This window comes from Bos taurus, chromosome 5, assembly GCF_002263795.3.
Source record: "Bos taurus isolate L1 Dominette 01449 registration number 42190680 breed Hereford chromosome 5, ARS-UCD2.0, whole genome shotgun sequence".
NCBI lineage: Eukaryota > Metazoa > Chordata > Mammalia > Artiodactyla > Bovidae > Bos > Bos taurus.
Genome location: NC_037332.1, coordinates 119,711,596 through 119,728,058, shown reverse-complemented (window position 1 = coordinate 119,728,058; position 16,463 = coordinate 119,711,596). Strand labels below are relative to the sequence as shown.

Genomic DNA, 16,463 nt, shown 5'->3' with positions numbered 1-16,463 from the left:
CGCATCAGCCGAGCCTCCCTCCCAAAGCATGTGGGCTGGGCGGATGATTACCTGTTCAGTTTTTCTTGCAATGAGATTACCAATGGTCTTGCTGAAGAAACTGGCGAGCAGAGGATTGAGGGGCGGCTCACGGTCCAGGAAGTTGTAAAGAACGTTCAGCAAAGTCTCATCCCCTCCCAGCCTGTCGTTGATTTGTGGCACGTCGCACGTCAGTAGCTCACAGGCTGTGTTCGGGTATCTGCAGGGGCACAGAGCAACAGCTGGGTGCGAACTGGACTTCTCCACTGCTCAGGAAGCTCCTTAACAGTCTTCTCTTAGGAAGCAGCTCCACAAGCAAAAACCAAAATGGCTAGACCTCACAATAGAATAAAAATGTGATTATTCTGTGACCAACCAGCATTTTTCACTAGAAGCTCAACGTTTAATCATCCTTTCCGCTGACTCCTTATACCCTCATCCTGACATCCTACATTTTCAGACTCTGTTTGTGTTTTCTATGGAGCCTCTTGCAGCCTTTCGGCCTCTCCTCCGCCCTCCACTCTCCTGCCAGGCCTCTCACGTGTGTCAGGTCGTCCTTCCCTCTCCACGCACTGCTCACCCCACACAGCAACCAGCACAGACCCGGCCTGTTCCCAGACTGAAGAGCCCGCGTACCACAGCTTATGCAGCACCAGGGCACGTGCTATGCGGATTATTATTAAGAAGTGCTGTCTTACTGCATCTCACTGTTGACTACGCCGGCTGTCTTGCTGTCCACACTGTTAGCTGAACCCAGGGGAGGCAAGGCGCGAGTGCGGAGGCTGGAAGAAAGCTCAAGGAGCCGTAGGAACGGCAGACGCGTTTATTCCTTCCTGACAGGCACAGCCGCCGGAGCAGCAGACACACGGTGGTCTCTCCTCTTGCTGTTGCCCCAGTGGACAGTCGTGATGCAGCCGTAACGTAGCCATAACCCGGAGGCCAGGGCTTTTCAGGTGGAGCTTATGTATGTTTACAGAATACAAGTGGCCCGTGGCCAGGTGGGTGCATCGTGCCGTGCACATGTGGTAAGTGACCTCAGCTGCTACACAACCGTGCGTTTACAAACGTGGGGGACAGGGCTGGGCTCAGAGAGCCTGACCACCGCCATTTTGGCTAACTGGCTACTTCCCTACAAATATATGTTAAAATGCATTATTCCTTTGATAAAAATGATCAGACAGAACACAGTCCTGATCCCAGCATGTATCACCTCGTACCACTGTGTTCCCTGCCTGACCCTCTCACAGACACGGGCCGGACAGGCCTACCTGACGCCCCGCGGCATCCAGAGCCCGCCTCGCGGTGCAGTGACAAGGCCTGTGCACACGCCGCCCGGGACCCGCTGTGTAGCCTCAGGCACGTGACTGAGTCTCTTGGAGCCTGAGCTGCCGCATCCAAACATGGGAGCTGAGAGTCCACCCTCCCCAAGGCTGTGCACAGAGCAGAGCCTGGCACACGGGCAGCCCCGGATCAAGGTCAGCCGCAGCGACCCTCCAGCTCGCAGAAGCCACCCAGAGGGCCCCAAACTAAGGCGCTCACTGTGGGTTAAGAGGCTCCAGAGGAAACAGCTGATGGAGCGCACAGCCAACCAGGTGCAGAAGGGGCGGAGGCAGGGCCATCAGCGTGGCTGTGGGGCAGGTGCTCCTGTTAGCCCGGGGGGCAGAGGCCCCACAGAGGGCCCACCCCATCGAAGACGATGCCTTCGAACTGCGGTGCTGGAGAAGACTCTGGAGAATCCTTGGAGAGCAAGGAGATCAAACCAGTGAATCTTAAAGGATATCAGTCCTGAATATTCACTGGAGGGACTGACGATGAAGCTCCAATACTTTGGTCACCTGATGCGAAGAGCTGACTCACTGGAAAAGACCCTGATGCTGGGAAAGATTGAGGCAGGAGGAGAAGGGGACGACAGAGGATGAGATGGTTGCATAGCATCATTGACTTGACATGAGTTTGAGCAAACTCCTGGAGATAGTGAAGGACAAGGAAGCCTAGCGTGCGGCAGTCCACAGGGTTGCAAAGAGTCAGACACCACTGAGGGAGTGAGCAAGCACACACACACCTCCCCCAGGTTAGGAAGCGCAGGTTCAAACAGCAGCTGATGAGGGAAGCGCGGGGCAGTCAAGAAACGATGGTGCAGCCCTGGAGCAGGGGCCTTAATGGTGTTCCCTCATTCAGTCGTTTCCTCCTCTTTGCGATCCCAAGGACATGCCACGCTTCCCTGTCCTTCATCTCCCGGAGTTGGCTCAAATTCATGTCCAATGAGTTGGTGATGCCATCGAACCATCTCGTCCTCTGTCGTCCCCTTCTCGTCCTGCCTTCAATCTTTCCCAGCATCAGAGACTTTTCCAGTTAGTTGGCTCTTCCCATCAGGTGGCCAAAGTATTGAAGCTTCGGCTTCGGCGTCAGTCCTTCCAATGAATATTCAGTGTTCATTTCCTCCAGGATTGACTGGCTGGATCTCCTTGCAGTCCAAGGGACTCTCAAGAGTCTTCTCTAACATCACAGTTCAGAGACATCAATTCTGCAGCACTCAGCCTTTTTTACTGCCCAGCACACACAACTATACATGACTACAAGGAAAACCATAGCTTTGACTAGACGGACCTTTGCAGGCAAAGTAATGTCTCTGCTTTTTAATATGCTTTCTAGGTTGGTCACTGCTTTTCTTCAAGGAGCAAGCATCTCTTGCTAAAGGGATACACACAACAATACCTTTGAGCTCTTCAGCAGAACTAAGCTCCCACCCCACCCCCAGATGGATGACAGTAACTTCAGGCTGAGCCCAAGATTTCTGGAACTCTGCCCTGTTACCTCACCACCAACCAAAGAGAAGAAAGCACCACATCCCGCAGCCCTCACCTCAAATTTGCCTATAAGCTTCTCCCCTAAAACTACTGGGGAGTTTAGGGCTTTTGGGCACTGATGCCAAGCAGGGCCCTCTAGGTCTCCCAGGCAAGGAGGCCTTTTTGTCCCCCATTTCCTTTAGACAAAGCATCAATTCTTGGCTCAGTGGTAAAGAATTTGCCTGCTGACACAAAAGACACAGGTTTAATTCCTGGGTTGCAAAGATCCCCTGGAAAAAAAAATGGCAACCCACTCCAGTATTCTTGCCTGGAAAATTCCATGGACAGAGGAGCCTGGTGGGCTCTAGTCCATGGGGTCCCAAAGAGTCGGACACGACTGAGTGCACGCACACAGCCTTCTTATAGACAAGACTGCAGCTTCCGTGCCCTTCTTTGAGTTCCAAAAGGCAGAACAGTTACTAATCAGAGGAGCAGCAGCCAGGAAACCATGTGAAACAAGACTAAAGGGTCCAGAGAGGCCCATAAAAGATTAGGAGACGACCACCAGAGGCCCTGCATACATGACCCTGATCTTGTCAGCAACCCCACTCCTTAGAGATTGCAGAAGAAAGAATGCAAGACTGTTTCGGCTCTGGTCCTTATCACAGACCCCTGCCTGACTACACAATCTCTCCCGACTCACCAGGAAGTGGGGGCACAGTGCCTGAGGCACTAGCCTATTGAGCGTTCCCCTTTTGCCTGGCAAAGTAATAAAGCCATTTCCCTGGTGGTTCAGACGGTAAAGAATCTGCCTGTAATGCAGGAGACCGGGTTTGATCCCTAGGTCGGGCAGATCCCCTGGAGAAGGGAATGGCTACCCACTGCAGTATTCTTGCCTGGAGAGTGCCATGGACAGAGGAGCCTGGTGGGCTACAGTGCATGGGGTCGCAAAGAGTCCGACACGACTGAGCGAGTAACACTGTCCCTTTCTTTTCCTTCTCCTCCACAACTCTGTCTTCGTATTTCCGTTTGGCAATGGTGCACAGAGAGCCAACATTTTGGCAACAGCACAAGCCACCTATTCTTGCTCAGCCCCACAGTAAAACACATCTCTCTGCTCCAACCTCTGACGTTTCGGTCTGGCCTCACAGTGCTTCGTGCACAGGAGCCGTGCTCTGTGCACTCAGAGAGGCCTCGGTGCAAACAGTGGTCCCCAGGCAGGCGGAGAGCTTCCTGCAATGAGACTCCCTGCTTCTGTTTGCTTTGTTTTGTATGTATTTATTACTAATTTCTCCCAAACTCTTTGACTTTAAAGTTCTCCTGGATTATTGGTGCCACTTCTGAGATCCCCCTGTCCTGACCCAGGGGATAAAGTCCTGGGAAACTGCAGAGCAACAAAGTTAGAAAAGGCCCTAGGAGGCCCTTGAGGAAACTGGGGGCCTGTGGCATCAGACCTCTCAGCAGCAGGGCTGGAGTCAGGAAGAGAAGGCGTGAGTGAGCCGCGTGCACGTCTCCGTGAACACAGGCCGCCCCGGCCCTGGGAGCCCCGCAGGGACCCTCTGTCAGAGCCGCCACCCTCAACGGCGAGCCGTGAGGGGACTCAGGATGAGAGTGCACAGGATGTGACCAAGACAGCGGAAGGGCAGGTCAGAGGAGTGGAGCGTGAGCCCAGACCCCGCACCTTCCTAGGCACAGAGAGGCGCTCAATCCACAACGTGAGTCGTCTGGTCTTCTTTAATGAACAGCAATCGTCTGAAGTTCTGACTACCTGGTCTTTGTTGGAAAAACTCCTACACATCTTGGCTCCTCACTCGCCTCTTCAGAGGTGTCCCTGAGTTATCGGGGAGTCCTCTCCCCAGGGTTTAAAGTCTTCAGAGAGTCCACCAAGTAAAATGTAATTCTCAGCTTTTAAGTTGTACCTTTTTTTTCAGTTGACAAAGACAACCCTAGAGTCTTCAAAACAGCAGGAGAACCATGTCCAGCCTGGACGTGACCCGGCAGAGCCAGCCCGAGGGAGAAGGGTACACTCAGGAGACTGTCAGAGAACAGAACTTGCCAGGGGCAGCAAGCGAAAGAGAGAAGAATGAAACCCAGGGACACAGGAGGTGGCCGCAGCAATTACCGGGTAAGGAAGCAGAGTCCAGGGCCGTCACGGCGGAGGCTCCCGGGGCCTCTGCACGCCTCTCTGTGGCCTGCCCGGCTGCTCCCCAGGCGCTCCCCGCAGCTCGGTGTCCCCCTCTGTGCTGCCCTGCAGGGCGGGGTGGGGGTGCGGGGAGACCTTCCTGGGCTGCCGGGCCCAGCCCTGCTCCCCACAAGCACGCAGGTCTGTGACTTGGGAAGAGGAAGGCCTCCTCCACCCATCGCCACACCACTGAGTCAGAAACAACAGTGTGAGCTTGGCATCCACCTGCGGACTCTTTCATCTCATTTCTCAAATGGCCCAAAGCTCGGCAGGCAAACCGCACGGGAACCTTAAGAAAGAGCCAGAAGCATCCTCAGGAATCTCGGGCCAGCTCCCGGCCCCAGGCTGCTGCACAGGGCCCCAGCTGCATGGAGCTCCTCTGGCATTAGAGCAGCTGACCACTCAGGGTGGCCCCTGGGCCCCGCAGCTCAGAGGCACCCCTACTTCCCGGACAGGTCTCTGCATAATCCAGCCTGCAGCCAGCGGGCTGACGCGGCCGTCAGGGCGGCCACGGGGGCAGCCGTCTGGAGGCTGAGATGAGGGGGCTCCTGCCCACCGCGCTCACGCCCAGCTCACCGGGTGCTGCCACACACCCTGAGGGCCACACGGATTGGCTCGACAGAGACCCATGGCTGAGAGCCTGCAACAGGTCCAATCTGTACCCTCGGCACCTCTGAAAAATAATCCTGACCCCCGACCCTCTTCCAGCTACTACCTCATCCATCTACCCAGCCTATTTCTCTTTTCAAAAAGTATATTTAATTTTAACTAAAAGCAAACTAATCTTTGATAAGCAAGTTAATTTTAAAATTAACTTTTAAATTAAAAAGGTTGTTCTTTTTTTAACAGGCGACATGCACACATGCTTTAACGACTCAGCATGACCAGGCTCCTGAGGAAGAGCCTGCATCCCCACTCGCAGGCCATACTGCTGGGACGGTCACCATAGCCTCTTGGCACCTTCTCTACTATTCACCTCCATGTTTCCAAATAAAACACAAACACACATCTTCAGCAACTGCAGACATCACGAACTGACCTCCTGTGTGACGCTAGGGCTCTCACACCAGCCGGCCCGTCCAGCCCACCGCCCTCTCCCTGCCTCTATAAAATTAGACCACAATTGTTAATTAAATCCCTATCTGGGGCTGCCCTTTCTGTATAAGCATGCAAACACCAGCCCGTCTGCTTACTTGTATGCATCCCTGCCCAGAGCGGCAGGTCTCCTTGTTGCCTTATCTGTGCTCGCCAACTGCCGATCTCCTCAAACTCTGACTGTAAAGCTCCCCCGGTCTCTACTGCCGCGCTGGGACCCTCTACCCAGAAGCACAACCAGCCAGCCAGCCCTCCTCCCCATCCCACTGCTGCCAGCGCCTGACAGGAGACCCCCGCTCGGGCAGCAACAGGGCCCATTCGGGAGCAAAAGAGTGAAAGGAATGGGGTCACTAGTGGCGACGCGGACATAAGGCCAGGCACATCTCAGGAGGCGGCCTGACAGCCTCTGACCCGCCACACCGCGCCCTGGCTCCTCCACGAGCAAGCCCCTGCCTCTCTCTGGAGCACTCCAGTCAGACGGGTGTGCAGACCACAGCCCTGACCGCGCCCCCGCCCTCATCGGCTCATCCTGCTTTATTTGCCTCCTGAGTCAGCAAAAACATTCTACAGATGGTCAGAGAGTAACTGTCTTAGAGGGTTTGTGTTGTCACAGACAACAGGTCATAGGTGTATCCAAGAAGACTTACTGACGGACACTGAAATGTGGGTTTTGCCATTTTCAGGTAAATGTTTACAATTTTTTCATTTTTTTCCCAACCATTTAAAAATGTAAAACCATTCTCAGCTGGCAGGTCCTACAAAAACAGGATCTGACCTCAGGCCATAACTCCCTAGCCCATTCTAAGACGTGACAACACACGCCGACCCCAGTGGCCACGTGAGCAGCTGAGGGCACCCCGTCTGCCCTGACTCCCCGTGCCACCAACCCCTGCTCCTGCACGTCCCAGAGTCTGAGTGGGACCCGAGCGGCACCCTCAGAGTCAGAGGCCAGTGCTGGGCCCTTCCTGCCCCCCGAGGCCCCGCCGTTCACACTCCTGTGTCCGAACTCAGCCCCAGTCCCAAGTCCTCACTCGGTCCCCTCTGTCATCTCCTAAGGTCACAGCTCTGTCTTAACGTCACCCATCGGGACAACTGACACAGAATGCTTCCTCCTGGCAGAAGGCCCCAAGTCAAGTGGCCACGTGCCACCCGTCGCCGGGGACTGGCCGCTTCACCAGGCCGAGCATACGCGCCCGTCTCTGTCAGGGCTCAGCCTTTTTCTAGCATTTCCCCAAAACGCTTCAACGTGCTGCACTGCTGCTCATTACCACCCAGGGTGAGGAATCACACACAGGGACCCAGACCTTAAACATCACAGAGACAAAGCCCGCCAGTGGCTCTCCTCACACGTAGGGTGGGGTCAACACTCAGGGTCAGCTGCTCCCTTCAAAAGCTCGGCCCCGGCCGTCCTCAAGCCCTGCCCGCTGCCCCCGAGCGCAGCCCGGCCCGGTACCCACTTGAAGCGGGCCCTCTCCTCCAGGTCCAGGGCCGGGTCCTGAGTCACGAGGCCCACCAGCTCCTCCATGCTCTGCCGCCGGCACAGGAAGTCCAGCAGCTTCCGGTTCTGGGCCTTGCACTCCTGCAGGATGTCTTCTCCGTCCATCAGCTCCCGCAGCGTCACGCCCTCCTTATCCAGCAGCTTGTCAACGTGCGACATGGCGCTCAAGTCAAACTTCCAGAACATGGTGCTGGCCACAGAGCTGCAAGCAGACAAGAGGGTCACTTCCCCCAGCCTGTGCACGTGGGCCTCAGCCACCCTGCAGCCGAGTCCCAAGTCCACGCTGGCTGGCCTGGGCTGCAGGGGGTGCCCCCACTGGCCGCCCCCGCCTCCTCCCCTCTCGCTGGAGCTCCTGCTCACGGCCCCGTGCCCGAGGCCGCATATACCTTTCCCCGTGTCAGACAGCAGATACCCCTCCACCCAGAGAGTTCACAACTCACAAACCTCCTCCCAGTGTCCACCTCCCTCCTCAATCAACACTGCCCACCTGTTCCCAGATGTCTCCGAATCATGTACTTTTTAAATTTTCTGTATACTATCTTTGAAAAAACTTTCTGGTTGAGGAGAGACAGCCCTTCCTGTGCAGCCAACTCAGAGCAGCAAAGCATTTCCAGGAGTGCATCTCCAGCCTAAAGGCTGATCCCCCAGGCCCCACCCCCCTGCCCCACTGCAGGCCCACAGGCCAGGAGACCCCTTCCTCTGCTTTCATCATCCCAGCACCAGGGACCAGGGACCAGGCAAGCAGAAGCCGCACACACAGCTTAAAGCCTGCCAAAATTATCCAAGCAAGCTGGGCCTAAGCAGCTCCCCCTGCCCAGCCTCGCCTTTCACACGGAAACCCCACAGGGGCCACAGCCTCAGCCCCTCTCTCCTGCCTCTTCTGCCTCCTGACCCCCGGGCTTCCCTACTTGCCCCGCTGAGGTCCGGGCCGCCCGCCTCCAGGACCCAGGAGGGCAACAAGCTTTGCTCTCCTGTCTCTCCGCCGCTGCCCCCACCTCCCTGCCCCCGTCCTGTCCCCTTGCTGGGTGGAAAGGGCTGCCCCTGAAGCCCCTCCTCCACTTGCACACCAAGGCTCTACACTCCCCACCTCGGGCTTCTCGCCCAGCAGCCCTCAGGCCACAGCCCCACCCCATCTCCAGGCCTGGCTCTTTGTGCCTGGACTATACAACGTGTGACCACTCAGCAAGTCCCTGTGGCAGTCTGTGAGCCTAGGCTGGTTTGCAGCAAAGTTTTCCATGTCGGATACAAAATGAAAAACCTAAGCCTGTACTTTTTAAAAATTCATCAATTATTTATTTTTGCGTTGCTGCACTGGGTCTCGGTTGCCTTTCTCTAGTTGCAGCCTCAAGCCTCTTCCCTCTACGGTGGCTTCCCTTGCTGCGGAGCACGGGGCGCCGCGCAGTCTAGAGTGCGGGCTCAGCAACTGTGTTAGGCTCAGCTGCTCTTCACATGTGGGATATTCCTGGACCAGGGATCAAGGCTGTGTCGACCTGCACTGGCAGGTGGATTCTTAGCCACTGTACCACTAGGGAAGGCCTCAAAGTCTGTATCTTTAACCAAGTTAAACCTGTATTTTGAGATTATGAATCTTTTCAGTGTTAAATCACTATTTACAAAATCATGATGACAGATGGGGGATTTATCTGATCTAATATTTTTATTTGGAAGAGTAAAGGACTCCCCACACGACAGGAAGCCCTAGTTTGTGTGGGTGAAGCCCACCTCTCAGAACCCCATGACACCAGCCCCTCAGCTGTCCAGCCATGCCCTCCACAGCCTCTTGTCTTTGCTGCATTAAACTCCCTTTCCCGAAACAGACATCTTCATGCTCCTCTCACGGCGGCGTTAAAGCCCGTCTGGCCCCAAAGGCCCACCGCTCGCCAGGGCGCTGTCCCGAGTGTGCCTCCAGGTCCTCTGGGGACTCCCCGCTGCCCCCCAGCTCCACCCTTGCCACAAGTACGCCACGTGTCTCCCTACACAGACCGCGCTCTGCCCCTACCCGCTGCACACGCTCCTGTGCTCAGGCCCTTCACTGGCGAAAATCCCCCCTGCCCGCCAGACGCAGACGCAGGGCACTTGAACACTCAGGGCAGGGGCTCCACAAGTCAACCCGCACTCGATTTCCATCTAGGTCCTAACATCTTCCTTATTTCTCTTGTGAGGAGTGCAGATGAGTATCTGCAGCGTTAGTGACAGACTCTAGGGGGCCAGAAAAAACAACTGCTAGATGGGCCTTCAGGACAAGACCGCTGCCCCCACACATCAGGCACCCTCTCTCCTGAAGCCCTACAGAATGGCCTGTGCACGTGGACAGCACACAATCCAGGGAGGCAGACCCCCACCTAACCAGGGCTTTTTATCCAAACAAGAACTTGCCGAGCAGCGCAGCCAGAGGTGGTCTCTGCGTCCTGTTCTCAGCCAGAGTGGCCGAGAGTCCCACACTAACACAGCACACCGTTCCCCTAGTTCACACTGGCCACATCCTGCAGCGTCCTTGTACTGTCCACATATCTGTATCTGCACATTTAAAGTGTTTCTTTTCTAAACAGCACACAATTGATATGGTCTTGCTTGGTTATTCTGTTATTCTTTGCCTTTTAATTAAAGTACTTAGATTATTTAATGTAACATGGTTGGGTTTAAGTAATTTGAAAAAAATACAACACACTTTTATGACAAAAATAAAGCCTCTTAATAAATTAGAAATAGAAGGGAACTTCCTGCACCTAATAAAGGGCATCTACAGAACACCTACAGCTATCAGCACGCTTAATGTGCTGAAAAGACTGCATGTTTTCCTTCTAAGATTGGAATAAGAAACTGAGCACGTCTATTCTAGATCCTATTCAAGATCTACTTCTATCCAAGGTAGTACCAGAAGACAAGGGAAAAAAACACATACAGGTTAAAAAAGAATAAGTAAAATTGTCCTTACTCTCAGATGACATGACTGTGTAAGCAGAAATGCCTAAGAAATCTGCACGGAAGAGAGCTACTGGAATTAATGAGTGAACCTAGCTAGCTTACCAGTTACAAGATCAATATCCAAAAAGGAACTGTATCTCAATATACTAGCAATAAAAAATTTTTAACTTCTGCTGTGCTGTGCTTAGTCGCTCAGTCGTGTCCGACTCTTTGCAACCCTGTGGACTGTAGCCCGCCAGGCTCCTCTGTCCATGGGGTGCTCCAGGCAAGAATACTGGAGTGGGTTGCCACACCCTCCTCCAGGGGATCTCCCCAACCCAGGGATGGAACCCATGTCTCCTGCACTGCAGACAGATTCTTCACCAGCTGGGCCACTAGGGAAGACCATGTTAAGACATGGGTTTTTCTTAAACTGGTTTACTGATTCAATGCAATCCCAAATAAATTCTAGCAGATTTTTAAAAATAGAAATGGACAAGTTGCTACTAAAATGTATATGGGAAAAAACCCAGGAGAACCAAAGCAATTTTGAAAAGAAAGAACAAAATTGGAGTGCTAACACCGCCTGATTTTAAGGCTTCCTATAAAGTGAGATTACTCAGGAGAGTGTGGTTCTAGTGGTTCAGCAGAACAAAACAGAGAGACTAGATGAAGACCAACACACACACACGGCCAACTGACTTTCACTAAGTGTACCACAGCAATTTAACGGGGAAAGGATAATCCTTTTTAACAAATAGCTCTGGAAAGTTGAGTATCTATATATAAATCAGACCTCAACCCTTACCTCACATCATACATGGATCACAGACTTAACCATAAACACTAACACTAAAATCTTTAGAAGAAAACTTAAGAATAAAATATTTGTAAACTTGTGATAGATAAGACACAAGGAAAAACAAACTATTATTATTATTTATTTATTTTTGCTCAAAAAACAGAAGACACGCTTACAGAAGGAAACGAAATGGTGGGCTGCAGCTGTGCTGGCATCTTCAGGAAACAGCAGCAGTGCTCCAGGGCAGCTCAAGCAGACGCGAAAGACGGGAAAGAAGCGGAGGCCCAGGAGGGCCTCAGGCAAACAGAACGGAAGACCTGTAAGCCTCCTCTCCAAACCCAAGAAAGAGAAATCTTCTTCCAAGAAGGAGCTGGTTGGTAGTGATCTTGAAGAGACAGCTAGCACTGTAAGTCTTCCCAAAAGGAAGAACTCTTTCCCCAAAGGGGAACCAGACAATGACCCTGAAGAGTCAGGAAACAAGAGTGATCCCAAGAAAAAGAGGAAATTCTCTCCCAAAGAGAAGCCACTCAGCAGTGGGCCTGAAGAGGCTGCTACAGCAAGAGCTGTGGCTGCAAGAAGAAGAAAAAGCTCTGAGAGCCATCCCAGGAAAATCAGAGCAGACGTCTCCCTAATGGGCCATAACTTGCAGACAGAGTTTCCAACCCACCCCGACAGCCCAATAAAAATAAAAACATCTGATAAACAGGACTATATCAAAATTGAAAACTTCCTGCTCTTTAAATGATACCATTAAGAAAATACAGATAAATCACAGAAAGGGAGAAAGTATTTGCTCTCTATATCTGATAAAGCATTCTTTTTAAAAAAAATAATTTTATTTGTTTTCATTTTTGGCTGTGCTGGGTCTTCACTGCTACGCGGCTTTTCTCTACTTGTGGAGAGCAGGGGTGTGCGGGCTTCCCACCGCGGGGGCCCTGCTCGTTGCGGAGCAGGGGCTCTAGGGCTCTGGGCTCAGCGCTGCGGCTCCAGGGCTCTGCAGTCTGGCGCATCAGCTGTGGTGCACTGGCTGAGTTACTCCGCAGCAGTGGGCTCTTCCCAGACCAGGGATAGAACCCATGTCTCCTGGAGTAGCAAGCAAATTCTATATCACCAAGCCACAAGTCTCTAACAAAGCATTCTTAATGAGTTAACATGAAGAACTTTTATAAAGCAATAATATAAAAAACACTCAACTAAAAACATGCACAGGGGCTTCCCTGGTGGTCCAGCGGTTAAGACTCTGTGCTCACAACGCAGGGGGCCTGGGTTTGATCCCTGAACAGGGAGCTAGATCCCACATACTGCAACTGAGGGTTCACACGCTGCAACTAAGACTAATATTTTTTTAACAAATGGACAGAAGATCTGAACACTTTGCAAAAAGATATAAAAATAGCCAATAAGCACATGGAAAACTATCACCGTTGTTATCGGAAAAGTACGCCAAGGGGCGCCACTCCAACAGCTGAGATTAAAATGCTGTCAACAGCACGGTCCACGCAGACGCAGGGCAGAAACTCCCGCACTGTGAGCAGGACTGTAAAATGGCATGACCACCCTGCAGAACTCTTTGCCAGTTTCTTATAAAGTTAAGCATACACTTACCATGTGACCCAGCAATTCCAATCCCAGGTATTAACTTTAGAGAAATGCAATCATAAATCCAAACAAAGACGCCTTGTAAACGAAGGTTCACAAATGCCTTATTCATAATAGCCAAACACTGGAAGCAGCCCAAATACCCACCGACAGATGAGAGATAAGTGATGCCATTCCTACAACGGAAGACTACTCAGCAGAGAGGAGCAAGCACCTCTGTGAGGACAGATGAAGCTAAAAACCCTGGTGAGTAAAGAAGCCGGACACGAAAAAGCAAAGCTAAATCATTCCATTTATATGCAACTTTAAGCACAGCGAACTGAACCCATGGTGCCAAGGAGACGAGAGGCTGCTCAGGGTCACAGGCTACAGGCAAGAGCAACAAGACAGAGTTGTGGGGGCGATGTCAAAACACCCTGCATCTTGACCATGGCGGTGTATTTACTAAAATTCACAGAACTGCAAACATAAAATGGGTCCACTTACTGTATGTAAATTATACCTCATATAATATTTTTATCACTTTTTTTTGGCTGCACAGCACGGCACGCAGAATCTTAGTTTCCTGATCAAGGATCGAACCAGCGTCCCCTACAGTAGAAATATGGAGTCCTAACCAATGGAGCACCAAGGAAATCCCTCAATATTATGTTTTTGTAATATTCTTTTTTTTTGGTAGTATTCTTAACAGTGGTTAAGAACCTCTTACACTATTGGTGGGAATGCAAACTAGTACAGCCACTATGGAGAACAGTGTGGAGATTCCTTAAAAATCTGGAAACAGAACTGCCATATGACCCAGCAATCCCACTGCTGGGCATACACACGGAGGAAACCAGAATTGAAAGAGACACGTGTACCCCAATGTTCATCCCAGCACTGTTTATAATAGCCAGGACATGGAAGCAACCTAGATGTCCATCAGCAGATGAATGGATAAGAAAGCTGTGGTACATATACACAACGGAGTATTACTCAGCCATTAAAAAGAATACATTTGAATCAGTTCTAATGAGGTGGATGAAACTGGAGCCTATTATACAGAGTGAAGTAAGCCAGAAAGAAAAACACCAATACAGTATACTAACGCATATATATGGAATTTAGAAAGATGGTAATGACAACCCTGGATGCGAGACAGCAAAACAGACACAGATGTATAGAACAGTCTTTTGGACTCTGTGGGAGAGGGTGAGGGTGGGACGATTTGGGAGAATGGCATTGAAACATGTATAATACCACATGTGAAACGAATCGCCAGTCCAGGTTCCATGCATGATATAGGAAGCTTAGGGCTGGTGCACTGGGATGACCCAGAGGGATGGGATGGGGAGGGAGGTGGGAGGGGGGTTCAGGATGGGGAACACGTGTACACCCGTGGCAGATTCATATCAATGTATGGCAAAACCAATACAATATTGTAAAGTAATTAGCCTCCAATTAAAATAAATACATTTATATTAAAAAAAGGGGGGGTAGAAAGAAAAAAAAAAACAGAACCTGCCTGACAATATAGAAGATACAGGTTCAATCCCTGATCCGGGAAGATCCCACATGTTGCGGGGCAACTAAGCCAGTGCACAACTACTGAGCCCACGTGCCGCCGTGAAGGAAGCCTCGCACCCGGAGCCCAGTCACGGCACGAGAAGCCGCCGTGAGCACGGAGCACTGCAAGCAGAGAGCCGCCCCCGCTCACACCGCCCAGAGAAAGGCCGGGCGCAGCCACGAGCAGACACAGCGCTGCACGCAACAGTCACAGAGGTCAAGAAACCGTTAGAAAAAAGACTTAAGGCTAAATGCTGCTGCTAAGGCGCTTCAGTTGTGTCTGACTCTGTTCGACCCCAGAGACGGTAGCCCACCAGGCTCCCCCGTCCCTGGGATTCTCCAGGCAAAGAACACTGGAGTGCGTTGCCATTTCCTTCTCCAATGCATGAAAGTGAAAAGTGAAAGTGAAGTTGCTCAGTCGTGTCTGACCCTCAGCAACCCCATGGACTGCAGCCTACCAGGCTCCTCCGTCCATGGGATTTTCCAGGCAAGAGTACTGGAGTGGGGTGCCATTGCCTTCTCCGTAAGGCTAAATGCTGCTGCCGCTAAGTCACTTCAGTCGTGTCCGACTCTGTGCGACCCCATAGACGGCAGCCCACCAGGCTTCCCCATCCCTGGGATTCTCCAGGCAAGAACACTGGAGTGGGTTGCCATTTCCTTCTCCAATGCATGAAAGTGAAAAGTGAAAGTGAAGTCGCTCAGTCATGTCCGACTCTTAGCGACCCCATGGACTGCAGCCTACCGGGCCCCTCCATCCATGGGATTTTCCAGGCAAGAGTACTGGAGTGGGGCGCCACTGCCTTCTCCGGTAAGGCTAAATAGTGACAAAAGAGCTATAAAGCTAAGTGCAAGATTTAGAAAGGATTCATAAATTGGAGAGGCTTACTATAAAATAACCTGCAATTTACAAAAACATCTATAGGGTTTCAGTAACAACAACAGAAAAGAGACTCCCTCAGGGCCCCTTCCGCCTCTCCGTCTGCAGCCTGACCTCAGCCTCACCCGTATTCAATGGTCTTCTTCATGGAGACGGCAAACCACCACCCACCACTCCCACCCAGAATCGCCACAAAACTGCTACTAAAACAAGCTTTGCATTATCCAGTAACAAGATAAGGAATCCTAACATATCCTTTTTCCAAAAACTTGTTTATGCACTCTGGGCTGTGCCCGGTCTTGCCTGCTGCACAGGCTCTTCTCCACCTGCAGTGAGCAGGGGCTGCTCCTCAGCGCGGCGTGTGGGCTCCTCACTGTGGTGGCTTCTCTCGCTGTGGTGCACAGGCTCCCGGGCAATGAGGACTTCACAGGTGCAGCTCTCTGGCTCTAGAGCAGAAGCCCAGGAGGGCGGCACACAATCTTAGCTGTTCCAAGGCACATGGGATCTTCCCAGAGCAGGGATCAAAACTGTGTCTCCTGCATTGGCAGGCAGATTCTTTACCACTGAGCCACCAGGGAAGCCCACGAATCCTAATATATCCTTCAATCACTACTCACATTTTTAAGTAAAATAGAGCAGAGGTCAGAATTTTGGGGCACGTCAATCAGGAGAGGACATGCCTCTCCTGATTAGGACAGTTGTCCTACTGAAGGAAAGCAAAGATCCTATAAAGCTTGAAAAGTCAAACACCCATAACAAAGGGTCTTAAGTTCAAGGTCATACACACACACACACAAAATAGAATGTGTAACTTTTAATCAGGAGTAAAACAAAAATAATCTATCCGACGGAAAATAGAAAAGGAGATATAAAAACAGGGAAGTACTAGTAAAGGAAAATGTGAAACAAAATGGTAGAAATTAATACTAACATACAGCACTGTAAATCAACTATACTTCAATAAAAATGAATTTTAAAAAAGAAATTAGTCCTAATGATAATTTTAATAGTTGTATAATATATGGAATAAACTAATCAATGCAAAAGAATTTTCTCAGATTTAATTTCTAAAAAACAATCTCCAACAAAAGACACACACTTTAGGGGACTTCCCTGGTGGTCCAGTGGTTAAGAGATCTGCCTGTAAATTCAGGCGA

At 51.4% G+C, this 16,463-nt stretch overlaps 1 protein-coding gene across 9 annotated transcripts in view; it reads right to left on the bottom strand.

The window, feature by feature from the left end:
- PPP6R2 (protein phosphatase 6 regulatory subunit 2) overlaps window positions 1-16,463 on the bottom strand; it is a 61,844-nt gene that overhangs the window by 24,410 nt on the left and 20,971 nt on the right. For all 9 annotated transcript variants that reach the window (XM_059887233.1, XM_024992888.2, XM_024992885.2 and 6 more), the window contains 2 exons: window positions 7,539-7,781; window positions 52-238 (listed from right to left, as the gene is read on the bottom strand). In XM_059887233.1, the coding sequence (XP_059743216.1) occupies window positions 52-238; window positions 7,539-7,765 (414 nt within the window). In that variant the 5' untranslated portion in view covers window positions 7,766-7,781. The remainder of the gene's footprint in view (window positions 1-51; window positions 239-7,538; window positions 7,782-16,463) is intronic.